Consider the following 22,754-nt stretch of genomic DNA (forward strand, 5'->3'; position numbering starts at 1 on the left):
CTAAATTAAACTAGAGCCCAATATCTAGGTTCAAGGTTCTTTATTATAATAGCAATAAATTACAGAATTCTGTACATTTTTTCGTTGGCAGGGAGCAGAGATCGTATACCAAAATATATCTAAATTATATTCTTTATCTAATTGTAGGTATATCGTTATTAAAGTCGAAACGATCAGAACATTTTATATAATAAGACAAACTTAAGTCGAACCCATATTCATATAAATGAAACCTAAAACGAAAAGGCACTAAAACAGACACACTCAAACTAAGAACAAACAGAAATACCTCTAAAGGCTAAAGTGTCATTTGTAGAGCTATTCCTGCTAATTTCAGATTTTAATATTTCTTTTTACTTTTCTCAACAAACTTTTTCAAAAAGCGATTTGTTTTTTAATTTGATTTCGATTGCTTTTTCAGTTGACCAGCATTTATCACAAGCTAAGTGAAGGGACATTTGCGAAGTATTTTCAACTGCATTTATTTAAGAAAAAAAATATTGGACTTGAATTCAACTTTTATGCAAATTTAAAAATATGCAACCGGAGTTCCCAATCACTAACGGTTCTATGTTATAATCTTGCAGTCAGCATCTCTCAAAATCTATGATTTCTATACTCACAACAAAATTATAGTTCATTAACCAAAGCAGAAAAAATAACTGGTCAGAAAATGGTATTATATGTTGAACCTGTTCGGAAATAGCGCACTTAATGTGTTTTTTTTTTTGGGGGGGGGGGCTCCTTTATTGGTATATCAGCCTCAGGTTTGTATTAAACAATCTCAGGGATTCCTTAAATATTAACTTTAGCGACATCAAACACTATTTGTGACGTATGCACTTTATGTGTCTTGATTTACGATTCTATATTGCAATACACGTCTTAGATCTGTAACTAAAAACCCCCGGAATCCATAAATACCAGCGTTGGTAAAAATAAAAAACCTATTTGTGAAACATACACTAGATATGCTTTGATCTTTGGCTTCAATATTGCAATAGATAGATAAATAGATAGATAGATAGATAGATATTAATTGCTACAAAAGCCTCTGCGGGTCATGAAAAAAAAAAACACTTATGGACATAGTAAAACCGTACATAACAATAAAGATACCGTAAAATAATAATAACATAGCTATAACAGCAGCAATAACAAAAAAGTACACATAATAAGACACAAAGCACCTTAATAACACAACTAAATAACACACAATACTCGCAAACACAATAATAATAATGAACCTCATAATATTAGCCTCCGATTTGAAATCAAAACCCCAAACATCCTTATATTCCACTTTTAGTGAAAATCCATGATAATTTGTTAAACATTTAGTTAATTTTTATTGATGTTGAACTTCTAGGTTGCAATAGTGGCTTCAGGATTATATTCGACAAGCTCAGAAACCCTTAAATAGAAATTACACATTATTTATGACACACACTTAGTTGGTTTTGATTTAGGACAGTCTTTCAGCAGTTGCGGCCAAAGGGTATTGGACACGGAACCAATACGTATTTAACCAAAGAGGATAAGATATGGATCGTAAGTACTGTCCAACAAAGGGGTTCTCAGACACATAGCAAAATCGAAACTCAAACGCCATAAAATTCCTTTTTTTTTCTTCTTTTTTTTCCGGAGGGCAACTAGAACCTCCCCCCCCCCAAGCCCTTTTTTTCCCAAATGAATCCGATAAAAATTTTGAGATAGTCATTTTGTTAAAAATTGTTCAAAAATCTTATAACAAAAACTTCGGTGTCGACACAACCCCCCAGGGTCCGGGGGCAGGAGTTGTAAGTTATAAGTTATGCCCTGGGGGCATATATGGTTCTTAAGGAAGGAATGGTCGTATAAACTTCAAAGAGGGCTCATTGGATTGGAAATTGAAATTTCTAGTTCACTTTTTAAGAGTCAAAAGAGATTGGAGGGTAACTTCCCCCCCCCCTCCACGTCCTTTTATCCTTAAACCCATCCTATAAGAGCTTTGAGATATCCATTTTTTTTTTTAATAGTTCTAAGATCATATAATGAAAACTCCGGGGTCGATATAACCCCCCAGGGCCCGAGGGCAGGCGTTGTAAGTTATGGCCTGGGGGCATGTAGGGTTCTTATAGAAGAGATTCTAGTAGAATAATTCAGAGAGGGCTCATTTGATTGGAAATTGAAAGCCATTTTGTTACAAATAGTTCAAAAGTCAGATAAAGAAAACTCAGGTGTCGACACAAACCACCAGGGCCCAGGGGCAGGCGTTCTGAGTTATGACCTGAGGGCATGTATAGTTCTTATAAAAGGGATGCTCGTATAAATTTCATAGAGGGCTCATTTGATTGAAAATTGATAGTTCTAGTTCACTTTTTAAAAGTCAAGAGATCGGAGGGCAACTAGCCCTCCATAACGCCATAGGGGTATTTATGGTTCTTTTGAAAGGGATGCTCGCAAAAACTTCAGAGAGGGATTTGATTGGAAATTGAAAGTTCTAGTTCAGTTTTCAAGAGTCAAAAGATATTGGAGGGCAACCAGCCCCCCCCCCCCCCACACACCCTTTTTTCCCCAAATCCCTCCGATAAAAACTTTGAGATGGCAATTTCGTTAAAATTAGTTCAAAGGTCAGATAAGAAAAACTCTTGTGTTGATGCATCCCCCCAGGTCCCGGGGGCAGGCTTTGTAAGTAACGCTCTGGGGGGCATATATGGTTCTTATGGAAGGGATGCTCGTATAAACTTCGGAGAGGGCTCATTTGTTTGGAAATTGAAAGGTTTCATTTTTGAGAGTTAAAAGAGATCAGAGGGCAACTACTCCCTCCCCCCACGACCTATTTTCCTCAAACCCATCCGATAAGAACTTTGAGTGAGCCATTTTTTAAAATCGTTCAAAGATCATATAGCGAAAACTCCGGGGTCGACATAATCTTTCAGGGCCCGGGGTAAGCGTTTGAAGTTATGCCCGGGGGGCATATATACCTGTTATGGAAGGGATGCTCGTATAAACTTCAGAGAGGGCTCATTTGAATGGAAATTGAAAGTTCTAGTTCAATTTTTAAGAGTCAAAACAGATAAGAGGGCAACTAGCCCCGCCCCCACGCCCTTTTTCCCCCAAACCCATCCAATGAAAATTTTGAGATAACCATTTTTGTTAATAGTTCAAAGGTCAGATAACAAGACTCAGGTGTCGAAACAACCCCCAAGGGCCCGGGGAGCAGGCGTTGTAAGCTATGTCCTGGGGCTGTATATAGTTCTTATGAAAGAGATGTTCATATAAACTTTAGTGAGGGCTCATTTGATTGGAAATTAAAAGTTCTAGTTCACTTTCTCAGAGTCAAAAGAGATCGGAGGGCAACTAGCCACTCCCCCTCCACACGTTTTTCTTCCCCAAGCCCATCCGATAAAATTTTTGTGGTGACCTTTTTTTACAAGTAGTTCAAAAACTAGATATTAAAACTCCGGGGTCGACACAATCCCGTAGGGGCCCGGGGACAGGCGTTGTAAATTATGCCCTGGGGGCATATATGGTTCTCATAGAAGGGATGCTCGTATAAACTTCAAAGAGGGCTCATTTGACTGAAAATGGAAAGTTCCAGTTCGCTTTTAAAGCGTCAAAAGAGATCAAAGGGCAACTAGCCCCCCCCCCCTCCCAAACAACCTTTTTTCACCGAACCCATCCGATAAAATTTTGAGATAGCAATTTTGTTCAAAATAGTTCATACATCACATAATAAAAACTCCGAGGTTGACACAAACCCATTTTTTTTACTTTGAAATTGTTACTTTGATACTGGTTTTAATACTTCGATGAACATTATGATTTTGAAAAACAAAAGTTTGATTTTGAAATAAGGGATTTTTAAAAACTTGAAACTTTTTACAATCAAAAACAAATTTAAATCAATTAAAAAAAACTTCTCGAAAAAGAAGTTATTCAGAGAAAAGTAAAGGCCATTTTAAACTTAAGATCAGCAGATACAAATACCTCTTAAAACTCAAACTCAAAATGACCAGATATTACTATTAAAGGATAAATGAAACCCAAAACAAATAGAAATTAAATAAACAATCATAGCAAAAAAACATATAAGCAGTAATATAAATGAATAAATAAATCTTAAAACGAGTAAAGCTTAAGTTGAACATGCAAATCAAGCTTAAAACGAAAAAAAATATTTTGCTATTGAAGTATACATGAAACCCAAAACCAACAGAAATTAAATAAACAATCAATGCAAATAAACATACAATAGATACTAATGTAAATGAATAAATGAATCTTAAAACGAGTGAAATTTAAATTGAATATGCAAATCAAGCTTGAAACGAACAAAAATCACTACAAAAAAGAGTTTGGGTATCGCCTCCTTCTCTCACTGTAAAATTCTAAAACCTACTGCGTCATTGGCGCTTTACTGAAAACTATATGTGTCTTGAAAAGTCTTGAAAAGTATAAACAAAATCAAATTGAATATTTGATATATAATGATATTAATTGTTGAAAAATCTTATTTCACTGTAGTTTTACTTTCATTTTCAATGCTGTAAGAACTGGGAAAGGAAATATTTGTAATATAATTCGTTTTCAGGTTTTTACAGGCTTTAGGTTTTTACAGTTAAATAGGGGGCAGTATCCAAACTCTTGTTTGTAGTGAAACTATATTCGTCTTGAACAATTTTAGAAAGAACTAATAAAATGAAACTGAACATTTGATGTATAATGATATAAATTGCTGAAAACTCATTAGTCCAAAATTTTACTGTAATTTTAATGTTTATATTCAATATTAAGTACAAAAGAAAATATTTGTAATACAATTCGTTTTCTGTAAAGCCCCAATGACGCAGTAGGTTATGGACTTTTACAGTCAGAGAAGGAGGCAATACCCAAACTCTTGTTTGTAGTGATTTTTTTTGTCTCAAACTTGATTTGAATATTAAGTTTAAGGTTCCATCGTTTTAAAACTTATTTGTTTACTTGCAACAGTATCTATTGTTTATATGTTTACACTGATTCCTTATCTAATTTATTCTTGTCATGTATTTCATTTATACTTCAATAACAAAATATTTTTTTTGATTTAAGGTTGATTTACATACTGAATTTAAGAATTAGCCTACTCGCTTAAAGATTCGTTTATTCATTTACATTATTGCTTGTTGTATGTTTTTTTGCTATGATTGTTTATTTAATTCCTATTCGTTTTGGGTTTCATTTATCCTTTAATAGTAATATCTGGTCATTTTGAGTTTGAATTTTAACAGGTATTTGTATCTGCTGATCTTAAGTTTAAAATGGCCTTTATTTTTCTTTGAAATACTTCTTCTTCGAAAGTTTTTTTATAATTAATTACATAAAGGTCTATTAATTTTTTAAGAAGTTTACAAAAGGAGTTAGTTATTTACTCCGTATTTACATCAATTCACATAAGTAGTTATTACTACTCTGAACAATTATTATCCCTACAATACATTCCAAACTATATCACAATAGCAAAAAAACAGCTCTGTTTCAACAGGCAACAATTTTTTCTGCTATGCTATTGTTAATCAAATGCACATCACAAAGCAAAATTTTATTAACTCATGTTTTTTTTATTAAATAGGATATCATTAACTAGGAGCCATCAATAAGACTAATAAACAACTGTTTAAGGCCCATTCACAGTGAGATTTTACTAGTACCAAGATTCAGCTAGCGCTAATTTGAGCCAATCCGAATTTTTAAGCTAATCAAAAAATTATGTAAATCTTATAGGCTAAAATTAGCGCGAACTAAATATCGGCATTAGCAAAATCGCATTGTGAGTGGGCCTTTAGGAAAATGAAACCTATAAATAAAAAGCTGTGAAATCAGTCCACCTGGCTCTTTCAATATAGTATTCAGAAATTTGACGTTAATGATATCAGCAGTCAAATCTTCTGGTGTCAAACCCATAAATAAATCCTAAGAATAAAAGTTAAAAATCTCACAAACACCCTGGAAATCCCAAAAAAGGGTACAGATTTATGCCTACTATAAAACCGTAATAAAGGGCTATTCCAATAACAAGAATATTCTTCATTGCTACCACGGTAATATTAAGATGGTCAATCAGTTAGAATTAGACTGCTGAAAATCTATTGTAACAACAAACTCCAAGAACAAGTGTCAAGCAGTGATGCACTTAGTCCTTTAACATATGTGCAGCCTATGCAGCCTATGCAAAACAAACAGTTTTAATGGACCCTAATTGTAAACGGCATTGCATAACTCTTGACTGAATATCTACTTTGTTTTTTTTCCTTTTAGATTCCTCCACTCACTATTACTTTGTCATTTTTTAAAGCGAAATGAAACAAACTAAGTTTAAAATTCGGATTTCTTCAAACGAAAGTGAAAAGGAATGTTAGGGCGAACTGAAACCAAAATAGGAGACTGTGCCGTCATCTATCCGTCACTAAAAATATTGCTATTTTAAAATCATCCAAGGGTTAGGGTCAACTCCTGTTAACCCCCCCCCCCTCCCCAGTAATGTATGGATCGATTTAGTTAACATTTGAAGAGATGAACATCTGCTCCAATATGATTTTCCAATATCCAAGCTTCCTTGCTTAGCGTTTCTGGGGGGTCTAACATTTATGTGTTATTATGCGTATTTATAAATTTATCAAAAAGACGATCTAATCTAGCGTGCTTCCGGAATAAAAAAAAGCTTGAAACGTTACCAAAAACTCTAGGTGACAGACGTCATTAACCTGGTAGGGGTCGGTAACCTGTATAGATTGGGGTAGGGGGTAGGCACTTGAATTTCAAACTACAGCAGATTATTTAATAATGCGAATGCTCCTACGTTACCTGTAACATACACAAACTATTAATGCTTACGCTGGTAAAACAGGCGAATAAAAGAACAGGAAGAATTGATATTCCAAGAAGCCAGCGCCACCCAAACAAGGGCATGATAACCATTGCTAGCAGCAACTCAACACAGGCGCCAAGCGTCCAGAAGCACTGAAATAAATTGAAAAAAAAAAAGAATATTACAAAGTTAAAAAGGGTAGACAATATCACATCTATCAAAATGTGGGTAAAAAATCGCACATTAAAAACGATAAGACGACACCAATACCACACAACATCAAATCGACACAGCACACATCATCCTTTCGCTAAACACAAAGAGTCCTGGAAACAAAGAGTAAATTTATAACAGTCGAATCCAACCAACATTTCTCGTTGAGAAATTAATCTGTTCCTTTTATATAGGATGATTTTTGCTCTTTTATACGTAATCACCTTTACTTGTATACAAAAAAAAATTAATTTTCATATTTTGCTTCTGAGGAGTTTTTTTATCTTAAGTCGTGTATTTAAATGCAAACATAAATACAGATCTTATTTAAGAAAACTACTACTACTACTAACAACAACTCACCGCAGCACCAAGCCGCCTGAGGCCAACACAGCTACGCACGCTCCTGTCCGTCCCAATCTATTTAGAATAAACTAGTTTGAATATATACATTCCTATGTAGTAAAATCCAAGCAAGAAAGACAGAGCCCCTCCCCCTCCCCCCCCCCAAAAAAAAATGAAGAGTTCTACGATTTTTCTTAATATATCTTCTAATTTTCATGTAGATTTACTGTTTGTGTGATTTTCCGAATTTGAATACCCCCTTCCAAAAGAAAAATACGGCTCTCCGATATAAATTCATGCGTTCCTCTCTTGGAACTTAGATCTACCTCTGCCTCCAGAAGCACCAAAGACATCAAGAAGGAGCGGCCAATCCTTCCAATGGTTTACTGCTGCCAGAACGTCCTCCCACGAAGATTGGATTGACGTGTGCAGGTTATGCAAGTCAATTTTGTATATTCGTCGCAGGGTGTTTCCGGGTCTGCGTGGTTGATCCAGTTTTGTTGTCGCCATACATTTTGTTTTCTTGGAATTTATTTTCAGACCAATTTTGCTTCCTTTCTCTATCACCTGCTCTAGATCTTGAAGTCGTTGCTTGTATAATTCTATGACAGAAATTTTGTCGGCAAAGTTCATCTTACTGAGATGCAGTTTCGAATTCAACTGGATGCCGTCTGTGCTGGTGTCTCGTAGTGCAAAATCAATGACGGTTACAAAGAGTAGGGACGACAGGACGCAACCTTGTTTAACCCCTGACACGATACGGAAGGAATGTGTTTGGCCATCTGGTGTCTTTCTCACTATCTTTATAGAGCGCAACAATCAGCGACACTATCTTTCCAAAAAGTCCCGTAGTAAGATCTTCCATAGACTCGGGCGATCAATTAAGTCAACTACCTTCTCATTTGATTCAGTTAATATCAAGCGCACCAGCCTGCTATTAACTAAAAATTTAGAAATCTTACTCAAGCCTCCTTTTAATGACGAAGTTAAGCACATTACTGCATACTAGTTTAAGCTTCTTCTTGGGGAGTAAAATAATTTCCTAGAAGAGGTGGTTTAATGCCCTAAAAAACATTTTTGGAGCCAAATCATTGTAATCCCCCCAAAAAGGAGAAATTCCTTCACAAAGTTTGCATTCGTCGGGGTCAGTTCTTCTTCTTGGTCCTCTCAACTTATAGATTCGGTTAAATAGTATTTTAAACCATTTTCCAGATTTTCAACAACCATTTTCAAATTATGCTTTGGAACCTGTCCCAATCCCTTGACTCCATCATTTGGGTCTGATGAGCTATGACTCTTCATGATTTGAGAATTTGTCGTCCCTTCATCAAATTTAACCTTCTCCATTCTTCCCATACTGAAGGTAACCAAATTGACAGTTGAAACAACAATTAATTGTCAAATCCGTTTAAAAATCAATTGAATCCCATGTGGTCTTAGCTGCTTCATTCTCTTAGTATTAATAAAGGTGCGGCTAAACACCTAATTTACATCAGGAAAATTGTTCAAAGACTGAATTTTCAGCATCAGGTTTAAGCCACCACTATTAAGATGCTATCAGCGTAAGTGTATGAATTGAACCAAAACGATATTCAAGAATAGTGGGAGGTGTCATGTAACCTGACCGCTCCAACCTGATCATAGAATCAACCTATGAAGGGGCATCACCTCCAGTACGGAAGATAGGTAAAATGAATTTCGGCTCCGTTACCCACCCAAAGAAAGCACTTGCCTTTGGATCTGTTGACCTTTGTTGCGCCAACCACACATGTAGTCATCCCAAAGAATGAGGATCAAATCAAAACCTCTCTGCCTCTACAAACGGATCAAACGGACAAACGGATTTTAGAACTGTGGTCCGATACAGGATTGGTCAGTTTCAATACATCGAAGACAAAAGTGCTGACCATCTCGCGATCAAAAGTGCCACGCATACACCCCATCTTCATGAACGAAGTTATAAAAAAACAGTCAATGAGCTTCATCTCTTCGGAATACACTTGTCCACAGATCTCTCTTGGGACACCCACCTCGATCAGGTGTGAACCTCCTGCACAAGAAAGCAGGGGATCCCCTTTCGCTGCAAAAACCTTCTACCAATCAGCTCGATCATTCCACTTTACAAGTCTTGCATCAGACCCATCGACGAGTATGGAAGCCCTATGAATGCTGGTGCTCCGAAGACGTTGTTGGCACCACTCCAAAAGATTCAAAGTAGGGCTAATGGGGCAGGTTTAGTCGTTCCCAACGACTCTCTCATTTCTGATAGTAATAGGTTTGATATAGCGTCGATGGAAGTTTTCTACAAGTACACGAAATTTACTTCCTTCTCTAGAGCTTTCTGGCATTGTGTCGCCAACTGTCAAACCAAAAAGATAAACACGAAGGCACACAGCTCGGTCCAATTATCTTGAGGTTGACAAGCCGAGAACAGAGTACTTGAAGAACAGTTTCATTCGAAGCTACGCTTCGGTCTGCAATGATGGGGAAGTCATCCCTAAAAGTTTCTCCGTTGATCCTTTCAAAAGAATATTCAATAGTCATCTAGAAACTCGACACTACCTGAAAATTAGATATTTAATTATGCCTTGCGCCACAAATTTAGTAATAAAAAAGAAGCTAGAGTGCTAAAAACTGCCTTATCATTGCGTAGAAAACCAAAGGACGCAACTGTTATTTTTATAATTTTACAGGAGAGTGAAAATGGAATTTCTAAGGTTTCTGCGCGATTTTTTTGTTCGATATATTTTTCCTCGAGCATAAAAAAAATCTTATTTAAGTCTTGAATCTCTAAGGTTTCAGCGCGACTTGTTTTTTTATGTGTTATATATATATATATATATATATATATATATATATATATATATATATATATATATATATACATATATATATATATGTATATATATATATATATATATATATATATATATATATATATATATATATATATATATATATATATATAGTATATATGTATATGTATATATATATATATATATATATATATATATATATATATGAGTATGTATATATATATATATATATATATATATATATATATATATATATATATATATATACAATGACTTACATTTATTGATGACGTCTTTGCATGGATTTGGACATTTCTATTTGGTTGATGGTTCGGTTATACTGTTTAGTGGTATATATATATGTGTGTGTATATATATGTGTGTGTGTGTGTGTGTGTGTGTGTGTGTGTGTGTGTGTGTGTGTGTGTGTATATATATATATATATATATATATATATATATATATATATATATATATATATATATATACAATGACTTACATTTATTGATGAAGACTTGGCATGGATTTGGACATTTCTATTTGGTTGATGGTTCGGTTATACTCTTTGGTCCTAGGTAGTTGGATAGATGAGTAAGGTCAAAACCTCGTTCAAGTGCACATTTATCTCAATTGCTGGATTAGGACGACAGTCTTTTTCTTCTTCTTCTCTCTAGAGAAGAGAGAATATATATATATATATATATATATATATATATATATATATATATATATATATATATATATATATATATATATATATATATATATTTTTTTATATATATATATATATATATATATATATATATATATATATATATATATATATATATATATATATATAAAGGGGCCCAGTAGATACACCAGGGGCACCACAAATTCTCAAGAGTGCAAAAGCTTTGGTCTGAATAAAACTTAATGTTGTTATCTAAAAAACGAGATATTAAAAGTAAGTATATTCTGAGGCAGAAAGTACCTTAAGAAGAGCCTCCTTCAAGGTATGGCATGATGTCATTTGGGTAGAGTATCGTTTGTCAGTTCATTTGTCAGTTCGTTCATAATTTGAACTTACTTCAAATTGTTTTGAATACATTTTGAGGTTCATTATGGCCCCAGCAACACCATTTTTGCGCTATACTGTAAAATATGAACTTTGGTATTTGTTCCTAATGGCACAGATGGGTGGTAAACATCACCAACAATATGAAAAATCAAGTGTATTAGACACAGCATGCAACATTCGTCAAAATAAAGAATCCCCTGTTTGAACGACAAACCAAACACAACTTCTCATTGTAAAAAGCAAATTATATCATTTTGACGATCATACAGAAATAATATCAAAAGTTAATTTTACTTACATCTAGCAGTATAACACATTTGTTCCGATGTTTTACAGGCAGGTACTCAGCAAAAAGGGTTACTCTGAAAAGACGTATATATTCACAAGAGGGATGAAAAAGAATTAGAACAAAGCCCCAAACCCAAAAGATAACCGAACCTAAAATGCAAAGACCAACAAGAACACCTGAATCCAAAGAGTTATATTTTTCAGAAAACCAAAAACAAGACGTTCCAGAAATGATTCGGGTGCAATGAATATTACACAAAATTGACGACGTAGTAAATTACGATTGATTTTGATACAATGGTAAACAAATCTAATAGCAAAAAGCACCTTGACAAATTAACTTTAAGAGGTTGACAGCAGTATGCACAGTATATGTATATATATATATATATATATATATATATATATATATATATATATATATATATATATATATATATATATATATATATATATATATATATATATATATATATATATATATATATATATATATATATATATAGCACCAATCTAGGTGGTACTATCAATAATGCATATGACAAATTTTAAATAAATTTAGTTAAAAAGCAGAATCAGTCAAAGAGTATGGGAAACATAAAAATACATTTTTGCAAGTGAAAATTTTAGGAAAAGTAAGTAAGTGATATCAGTGAAATTGGTGTGTAGATTATATCTAACATATTACCTGTGTTTAACTGTTTGTTTAGTTTCCTTTTTACTTATTTAGCCTCCAGAATTACCTCAACCAACTTTCTTTTATGAGCTTGTTGTACTTAAGGCAGTAAGTATTTGTTATAAAAATCCGGCCAAAATAGTTATCAATAATTTAACCACACATTTTAAAGTCTCTTACAGAGGCTCTGGCCTACTTTCAGGCACCAAAAGGAACTCCGAATATTAGCTTTCTTCCGATCCATAGTATGCATAGCAGCAACAAAAACTATAAACGAAGCTACCTCAGCGTAGTTTTCAATATATTAATATTGAAATATTATACTTTTTTCCAACATCTATCTCATTCATTTATTGGTGTTTTACCGGCTAGCAAAAACATGCAAAAACACAAACTATGGACCATACACATACGTTTGCTAAAACATCAATTAATGTTTTAAAAGCCAACATTCAGATAATCAATTAAATTCTTAAGACGATAGGAGGAATGGGCGTAGGTTTCAATTTTGGTGGCAGGGTTAAGGGGAAGATACACTGCAAAATTTAGATTTGGGTTGAAATCCAATGATAAATTCTAACAAGGATTCTGGAGAGTCTATACTTTACCCCCGTAAAGTATAAATGTTTAAAACCTTGCATATTGCGAGTGTGATCAAGTTTGCTAAGACAAATTATAACCCATGAGAGCGAGTAATCGGGGTAAAATACAAAACTTCGACACACTTCATTCATGGCAAAAAATGGCCATGAAAATATGTACCCCTCCCCCCCCCCCACTAAAAAAACAAAAAAAAAATATAAACACAACTAAATCTTAATTGTAAACAGAAAAAAAATAGCAGAAAGGACAAATAATAATCACTAGTGTGGATCACAAGTGACTCTTTATGTACATTTAGGTAAAGCAAAACACTTTTGTTTCAATGCAAACGCCAGTCTGTCGGACGAAAGGCAAAAAAACGTAGCGTACACTGTCTTGTGATGATCAGAAGGCTACTGAATCTAACTATATAGTAAAACTACCTGCTTCAGGAACCTGCTCTATAACGTCGGCCGACTGTTTTCAAAGGTGAATATTACGGATAATCGCCACTTATTTGAATACATTTATTAAATAGCATCCCATTTAATTTCTTTTTCTTTCTTCAATTCCAGACAAAAAAGAGAAATATTTTGAAAGAAGTTATTTCACTGAAAACAATCTTGATAACTTACGACTGTGGAACACTTCCAATACAGAATCCGACGAGCATACGGAGGAAAATCAGCCAGAAATATGTTGGAGCAAACGAGCTTAAAAAGGCATAAACAGCAAGAAAGACGGAGGAAAGCGTGAGAACCTAAAATTATGAGACAAATTGAAGGTAAAAGCACTATTACCTTCATGCTAGGTACAGTTGAATGTGGGAATTGCGTCGGAGGGTTTCGCAAATGCTGTAATACTATAATATAAAATTACGACCCAGAAGTCTAAATGTGTTTCTCTAAACAAAAAGAAAACGTTAATAAACAATAAAGAAGCTACATATATCTCTAAAAAAATGAGACTGACTTACAAATAACGCAACAAGCATTGTCCTTATCGCTACTTTATTAATAAATAAATAAAATAAACAAAGTTAATACAAGGAAGAAATCTTGGGCAACACTCAACAGACACTCAACACATTCTAAACCAACTAATAAAGAAATGAATATGTAATTGTAAGCTGACGCAAACTACGGTAAAAGATCTCTCTCGACTAGTGTTAATGATCAAGAGAAAAAGTCTACTGTTCCCAATAAAACTATGAGATATTGAAAATACCAGGGTGCTTGTCAGAGAGGCAGGTGAATTTTACAATAAAGGTATGAATTTTAATACTCCAGGATGATATAAATTACCCTTACCCCCTCCACAAAATTGCTTTTGTTCATGTAAGATGTATATTTTATTCATAATTACGCAATAATATAGGCTTGGAAAGAGCAATGTGGCCTTATTCTACAGAACAGATGATCTTAGAAATTTGAGTGAGTGCTCAATTTATCGAAAAAGCTTTAGTGGCCTTTGTAAAGTAACAAAATTGATCGGAGGGCGTCTCCCCTTTATGTACTAGAGTGACCCCACCTAAATCAAGTCCTCAATAAATTAAGGTGAGGACCCAAAATTGGGAAATAACTTGAAGGCAAAACCACTATAAACTTTATGTCAAATACAGTTAGATATGAAAACGGTGTCGAAGGGTTTCATGTTTGCTTAAGTACTATAGTGTAAAACCGCGACTTTGAAGCTTTAAATATTTACTCCAAAGAAAAAAACCCAGCTAAAATCAGGAAGGCTTGAAGAGGGCAGAAACTCAATTCAAATGGTAACAGTTTCTTTTACATTTCTTCATAAGTATTCGTATTGCACTATACCTTAAGCATATGACGTAGCACAGAATTAAGAAACAATTTTGGAGAAAAAGTACATTTTTCTCTTGTGGATCACGACAACGTGGTTCATTCTCTACTAGGTTCTTGTCACTCTATATAAATATCATACAATATGATCATTCCCTATCTCAACCATTACACAAAGCCGGACGGAGATGCAAGTGCTCCGGATAACATTTAAACAAGTAGAAACATAAGCGACATTTAATTTTTTTCACGGGTAGACAAGTCAGATTGCTCTTGAACGCGAAACTTGGCTTCACCTTTGTAACACTAAATTTTAAAGAACCTAATTTTAAATTAATTTATTCCAATACATACATGAAAATCGGTAATTAGTAGTGCAATGTCATTATTTGATGTTTTTAGGAATTAAAAGTAGGTTTCGAAGTCTCGAGCTGATTTCAAAGGCATTTTGAGAAAGTTTCTGCGAAAATACGTGTTCCAGGGTAATATACACTGGACCGCTAATGGCAGATTAAATGGGAGGAGCTGTTTGTACGCGCCGAGGATGTAGTAGCCAAAAATTACTGAGTCATGATCTTACTGTATATTATTTATATGCAGTGGTTCTTGTAAAGAAAAAGCCGAAAGCTTTTACCTTTGTTTGATATGTAATAATATATACGATTGCGATATGTAATTATAATATATTATTGCAATTTCTGTTCATTTTGTGTTTAGATTTTAACATTTACTCCAATATCTGTTCATTTTAAGTTGTCAGCTTTTTAATTAAGTTAGTTTCTTACACTTTTGCTTCAATGTCACTCTTTTCTTTTCGTTGATTTTTGTTAAACATGGGGTTACGAAAGAAACGGTTAATCTGAATTTTAGAAAGGAGAATTATTTAAAAGAGGAGAGTTTTTTTTCTTGGAAAATTCAAATTTCTGAAGATTTTCCTTTTCTATTTAATTGGAAACTTTATTTAAGGTTCTAGTATTTCAACCCCGAGTTTAATGTATCAACATACTTTGTCTAGGAAACAACTACAAGATTATACGCGCTTAAATTTTTCTGTGAATTTCTTTAATGTTAATTTATATTTTAAAAAAAATTAAATTAAATTTCAAATTCTACAAAAAACGTGAATTCCACAATAAATTCTACAAAAACATTAAACGCCATAATCCGCATGATAAACAATAGTGCATCTTGCCTTTTTATATAAAATTCCTCGTAATCTCACGCTAAACTTTTTTTTCCTTTGAGGTTTTTCGACTTTCTTCGTTCTGTTTCTGGAAGGTGTCCCCATAAGTTTTCTGTAGCCAAGAATTTCTCCCCATATAGCAAAATTCTGGTCAGAGTTTGGGGAATTTTTATATGCTTTACCTAAGAATAATTATAAAAACAAAGTTCACAACTTTTAATGATCAACCAAAGATGAGCAAGGAACACAAAAAGAAAATTAATTAACACAAAAGTAACAAGGACTTACCACTTTCTTTCCAAATCTGGTCTCAACAAGGCTCCAAAACGGAGTACTAACTAGCATGCCAAAAAACACAAGCTGAAAGAAAAATCACTGTTAGGATATTGCTCTAATGTCAAAATTCTAAAAATAGTATAATTTGAATTAACCTTTGATAACCACAGACAGGTTGTTCAAAATTCAAGTCGATGAAGTTCATTAAGAAAAACTATACAGACGATTCATTGTTGAGTTTGGCTTTAATATAGACAGTATAGTCCTTCTTTTGAATTTGCCAACGCCCCCGTACCAAACAGGTTTTTCTGGTAGGTAAACAGGTCATTACACCTTTGTCGAGAGGAACGAGTATAACTTGATTGGTGATTAGGATTTGAATAAAAGGAATAGTTTTCTTTACAATTCATATTAGTAAGAGAATTGAATTCAAAGACAGTATTGTCTATAACTTAATTAACGTTGGTTAAACTTCCGATGGTTAAGAAAGCGTAACAGGTAATTAAAGTATTAGGAATGGGATGCTATAATTAGAATGATTTTAAGTTGAAAAATTGTGACGTAAAAATAACTCAGTTATTTGCTTGCGTGTATAGGAATTCCCATGTTATTTGCTTGCATGTATTTTGTGTTAAAATAAGTAGTTTTTGTATCTTTTAAAAGAGCTTTAATGGGTTTGAGAGACTCAGTTGCCTAATTCCGTGTGGTTTTCCTTTACTTGGTGGTCATTAAAAACGAAATTTTTGTGTTAAATAAGTAGTTTTTGTATCTTTTAAAAGAGCTTTACAGAGTTTGAGAGACTCAGATGCCTAATTCCGTGTGGTTTTTCTTTACTTGATGGTCATTAAAAAATTAAATTTCTGTGGTAGTTTTTGTATCTATTAAAAGAGATTTAAGGGGTTTGATAGACTCAGTTGCCTGATTCCGTGTGGTTTTTATTTACTTGTTGGTCATTAAAAACGAAATTTTTGTGTTAAATAAGTAGTTTTTGTATCTTTTAAAAGAGCTTTACGGGGATTGAGAGACTCAGTTGCCGGATTCCATGTGGTTTTTCTTTACTTGGTTGTCATTAAAAACGAAATTTTTGTGTTAAATAAAAAGTTTTTGTATCTTTTAAAATAGCTTTACTGGGATTGAGAGACTCAGTTGCCGGATTACGTGTGGTTTTTCTTTAATTGGTGGTCATTAAATACGAAATTTTTGTGTTAAATAAGTAGTTTTTGTATCTTTTAAAATAGCTTTACAGGGTTTGAGAGACTCAGTTGCCTAATTCCGTGTGGTTTTCCTTTACTTGGTGATCATTAAAAACGAAATTTAAGTAACTTTTAATTTTGTCTTCATGCGTTCTTTGGTACCCTCGCAGAGGTTTTGATTTTTTAATTGTAAGTTGCCGGATTCCATGTGGTGTTTAGTTACTTTGTTGTCATTAATATCGAAATTTTTGGCTTAAATTAGTAGTTTTTTTATCTTTTAAAAGAGCTTTAAGGGGATTGAGCGACTCAGTTTCCGGAGTCCGTGTGGTTTTTCTTTACTTGGTAGTCATTAAAAACGAAATTTTTGTGTTAAATAAGTAGTTTTTGGATCTTTTAAAAGAGCTTTACAGGGTTTGAGAGACTCAGTTGCCTAATTCCGCGTGGTTTTCCTTTACTTGGTGGTCATTAAAAACGAAATTTTTGTGTTAAATCAGTAGTTTTTGTATCTTTTAAAAGAGCTTTAAGGGGTTTGAGAGACTCAGTTGCCTGATTCCGTGTGGTTTTTCTTTACTTGATGGTCATTTGTTGTATCTTTTAAAAGAGCTTTACAGGGATTGAGAGAATCAGTTGCCTAATTCCGGGTGGTTTTTCTTTACTTGGTGGTCATTAAAAACGAAATTTTTGTGTTAAATCAATAGTTTTTGTATCTTTTAAAAGAGCTTTAAGGGGTTTGAGTGACTCAGTTGCCTGATTCCGTGTGGTTTTTCTTTACTTGGAGGTCATTTGTTGTATCTTGTAAAAGAGCTTTAAATGGTTTGAGAGACTCAGTTGACTAATTCCGTGTGATTTTTCTTTACTTGATGGTCATTAAAAACGAAATTTTTGTGTTAAATAAGTAGTTTTTGTATCTTTTAAAAGAGCTTTAAGGGGTTTGAGAGACTCAGTTGCCTGATTCCGTGTGGTTTTTCTTTACTTGGTGGTCATTAAAAACGAAATTTTTGTGTTAAATAAGTAGTTTTTGTATCTTTTAAAAGAGCTTTACGGGGATTGAGAGACTCAGTTGCCGGATTCCATGTGGTTTTTGTTTACTTGGTGGTCATTAAAAACCAAATTTTTGTGTTAAATAAGTAGTTTTTGTTTATTTTAAAAGAGCTTTACGGGGTTTGAGAGACTCAGTTGCCGGATTACGTGTGGTTTTTCTTCCCTTTGTGGTAATTAAAAACGAAATTTTTGTGTGAAATAAGTAGTTTTTGTATATTTTAAAAGATATTTACAGGGTTTGAGAGACTCAGTTGCCTAATTCCATGTGGTTTTTCTTTACTTGGTGGTCATTAAAAAACGAAATTTTTGTGTTAAATCAGTAGTTTTTGTATCTTTTAAGAGCTTTAAGGGGTTTGAGAGACTCAGTTGCATGATTACGTGTGTTTTTTCTTTTCTTTTTGGTCATTTTTTTTATCTTTTAAAAGAGCTTTACAGGGTTTTAGAGACTCAGTTGCCTGATTCCGTGTGGTTTTCCTTTACTTGGTGGTCATTAAAAATTAAATTTTTGTGTTAAATCAGTAGTTTTTGTATCTTTTAAAAGAGCTTTAAGGGGTTTGAGAGACTCAATTGCCTGATTCCTTGTGGTTTTTATGTAATTTGTGGTCATTTTTTGTATCTTTTAAAAGAGCTTTAGAGGGTTTGAGAGACTCAGTTGCCTAATTTCGTGTGTTTTTTCTTTACTTGATGGTCATTAAAAACGAAATTTTTTTTTTAAATAAGTAGTTTTTGTATCTTTTAAAAGAGCTTGAAGGGGTTTGAGAGACTCAGTTGCCGGTTTCCGAGTAATTTTTTTTACTTGGTGGTCATTAAAAACGAAATTTTTGTGTTAAATAAGTAGTTTTTGTATATTTTAAAAGAGCTTTAAGGGGATTGAGAGACTCAGTTTTACCTTGTCACAGTTAAATTTTCTTGATTTATCAAAGTTGATTTTGAATTTCTTTCGATGAAATGCAAGAGTTGGAATATTTCAGTAGTGTTTGGTTATGGTTTACCTTGTCACAGTTACATTTTCTTGATTTTTCAAAGTTCATTTCGAATTTCTTTCGTTGAAATGCAAGAGTTGGAATATTTCAGTAGTGTTTGGTTGTGGTTTACCTTGTCACAGTTACATTTTCTTGATTTTTCAAAGTTCATTTTGAATTTCTTTCGTTGAAATGCAAGAGTTGGAATATTTCAGTAGTGTTTGGTTGTGGTTTACCTTGTCACAGTTACATTTTCTTGATTTTTCAAAGTTCATTTTGAATTTCTTTCGTTGAAATGCAAGAGTTGGAATATTTCAGTAGTGTTTGGTTGTGGCTTACCTTGTCACAGTTACATTTTCTTGATTTTTCAAAGTTCATTTTGAATTTCTTTCGTTGAAATGCAAGAGTTGGAATATTTCAGTTGTGTTTGGTTGTGGTTTACCTTGTCAAAGTTACTTTTTCTTGATTTTTAATAGTTCATTTTTAATTTTTTTGTTTGAAATGAAAGAGTTTGAATATTTCAGTAGTGTTTGGTTGTGGTTTACCTTGTCACAGTTACATTTTCTTGATTTTTCAAAGTTCATTTTGAATTTCTTTCGTTGAAATGCAAGAGTTGGAATATTTCAGTAGTGTTTGGTTGTGGTTTACCTTGTCACAGTTACATTTTCTTGATTTTTCAAAGTTCATTTTGAATTTCTTTCGTTGAAATGCAAGAGTTGGAATATTTCAGTAGTGTTTGGTTGTGGTTTACCTTGTCACAATTACATTTTCTTGATTTTTCAAAGTTCATTTTGAATTTTTTTCATTGAAAAGTAATAGTTGGAATATTTCAGTAGTGTTTGGTTATGGGTTACCTTGTCACAGTTACATTTTCTTGATTTTTCAAAGTTCATTTTGAATTTCTTTCTTTGATATTTTCGTGTTGGACTCTTTGAGTAGTGTGTGGTTGTGGTTTCCAGTGTCACCGGTTGAGTATCTTTATTTTTAAATTTTCATTTTGTATTTCTTTCTTTGTCATGCAAGAGTTGGACTATTTCAGTAGTGTTTGGTTGTGGTTTACCTTGTCACAGTTACATTTTCTTGATTTTTCAAAGTTCATTTTGAATTTCTTTCATTGAAATGCAAGAGTTGGAATATTTCAGTAGTGTTTGGTTGTGGTTTACCTCGTCAAAGTTACATTTTCTTGATTTTTCGAAGTTCATTTTGAATTTCTTTCATTGAAATGCAAGAGTTGGAATATTTCAGTATTGTATGGTTGTGGTTTACCTTGTAACAGTTACATTTTCTTGATTTTTCAAAGTCAATTTTGAATTTCTTTCTTTGAAACGCAAGAGTTGGAATATTTCAGTAGTGTATGGTTGTGGTTTACCTTGTCACAGTTACATTTTCTTGATTTTTCGAAGTTCATTTTGAATTTCTTTCCTTGAAATGCAAGAGTTGGAATATTTCAGTAGTGTTTGGTTGTGGTTTACCTTGTCACAGTTACATTTTCTTGATTTTTCGAAGTTCATTTTGAATTTCTTTCATTGAAATGCAAGAGTTGGAATATTTCAGTAGTGTTTGGTTGTGGTTTACCTTGCCACAGTTAAATTTTCTTGATTTTTCAAAGTTCATTTTGAATTTCTTTCGTTGAAATGCAAGAGTTGGAATATGTCAGTAGTGTATGATTGTGGTTTACCTTGTCACACTTACATTTTCTTGATTTTTCAAAGTTTATTTAGATTTACTATGATTTTAGAGTTTGAGTATTTCAGCAGTGTTTGGCTATGGTTTACCTTATCACAGTTACGTTTTCTTGATTTTTCAAAGATCATTTTGAGTTTCTATCAATGTGGTTCAAGAGTTGGATTATTTAAGTAGTGTTTGGTTGTGGTTTACCTTGTCACAATTACATTTTCTTGATTTTTCAAAGTTTATTTTGATTTTCTTTTCCTGAAATGCAGGAGTTGGAATATTTCAGTGTCACAGTTACATTTTCTTGATTTATCAAAGTTCATTTTGAATTTCTTTAATTGTCATTAAAGAGTTGGAATATTTCAGTAGTTTTTGGTTGTGGTTTACCTTGTCACAGTTACATTTTCTTGATTTTTCAAAGTTCATTTTTTTATTTCTGTCGTTGAAATTAAATATTTGTAATATTTAATTATTGTTTGTTTATGGTTTACATTGTAACAGTTACATTTTCTTTATTTTTAAAAGTTAATTTTGAATTTATTTCGTTGAAATGCAAGAGTTGGAATATTTCAGTAGTGTTTGGTTGTGGTTTACCTTGTCACAGTTACATTTTCTTGATTTTTCAAAGTTCATTTTGAATTTCTTTCATTGAAATGCAAGAGTTGGAATATTTCAGTAGTGTTTGGTTGTGGTTTACCTTGTCACAGTTACATTTTCTTGATTTTTCAAAGTTCATTTTGAATTTCTTTCGTTGAAATGCAAGAGTTGGAATATTTCAGTAGTGTTTGGTTGTGGTTTACCTTGTCACAGTTACATTTTCTTGATTTTTCAAAGTTCATTTTGAATTTCTTTCCTTGAAATGCAAGAGTTGGATTATTTCACTAGTGTTTGGTTGTGGTTTACCTTGACACAGTTACATTTTCTTGATTTTTCAAAGTTCATTATGAATTTAATTAGTAGTCTAGAAAGAGTTTGTCTATATCTGTAGTGTTTGGCTGTGGTTTACCTTGTCACAATTACATTTTCTTGATTTTTCAAAGTTCATTTTGAATTTCTTTCGTTTAAATGCAAGAGTTGAAATATTTCAGTAGTGTTTGGTTGTGGTTTACCTTGTCACAATTACATTTTCTTGATTTTTCAAAGTTCATTTTGAATTTCTTTCGTTGAAATGCAAGAGTTGGAATATTTCAGTAGTGTTTGGTTGTGGTTTACCTTGTCACAGTTACATTTTCTTGATTTTTCAAAGTTCATTCTGAATCATTCAAGAAACGTGATTAAACACGTTTTTAAACTACATGCTATTTGCATGCCTTTCCTTGGCACCTTTCCAAACGAGCGGGGATTCCCCGCTGGTTCCTACACATTGCAAAAAAGTGAGCAGTACGAAAACTCCACGTTTTCAACCAGACTGGTTTCTTAGACAACACACCCACAGAGATGACACACACACATAGAGACGAGACATGCACAGACACGACATACAAACGGAGTCATAGTGAGAGAGATATCCAAAAAGTTGGGTTGATCTAGGTTCACTTAGAGTGGCGCGCCACTCTGGCGTGCCAAGGAAAGGCATGCAAATAGCATGTAGTTTAAAAACGTGTTTTATCACGTTTCTTGAATGATTCAGAATGAACTTTGAAAAATCAAGAAAATGTAACTGTGACAAGGTAAACCACAACCAAACACTACTGAAATATTCCAACTCTTGCATTTCAACGAAAGAAATTCAAAATGAACTTTGAAAAATCAATAAAATGTAACTGTGACAAGGTAAACCACAACCAAACACTACTGAAATATTCCAACT

General features: G+C 33.2%; 1 protein-coding gene across 2 annotated transcripts in view; it reads right to left on the bottom strand.

The window, feature by feature from the left end:
* LOC148947771 (synaptic vesicle 2-related protein) overlaps positions 1-22,754 on the bottom strand; it is a 90,089-nt gene that overhangs the window by 34,635 nt on the left and 32,700 nt on the right. Inside the window, exons 4-7 of one of the 2 annotated variants that reach the window (XM_089095428.1) lie at positions 16,087-16,158; positions 13,446-13,570; positions 11,563-11,626; positions 6,856-6,981 (exon numbers count right to left, since the gene is read on the bottom strand). In XM_089095428.1, the coding sequence (XP_088951554.1) occupies positions 6,856-6,981; positions 11,563-11,626; positions 13,446-13,570; positions 16,087-16,158 (387 nt within the window). Of the gene's footprint in view, positions 1-6,825; positions 6,982-11,562; positions 11,627-13,445; positions 13,571-16,086; positions 16,159-22,754 lie in introns of both variants that reach the window. The other variant, XM_089095427.1, reaches the window with a different exon arrangement.

The sequence above is a fragment of the Artemia sp. Qi Xiang Cuo genome, chromosome 10, assembly GCF_049724085.1.
Source record: "Artemia sp. Qi Xiang Cuo chromosome 10, ASM4972408v1, whole genome shotgun sequence".
In the NCBI taxonomy this organism is placed as follows: Eukaryota; Metazoa; Arthropoda; class Branchiopoda; order Anostraca; family Artemiidae; genus Artemia; species Artemia sp. Qi Xiang Cuo.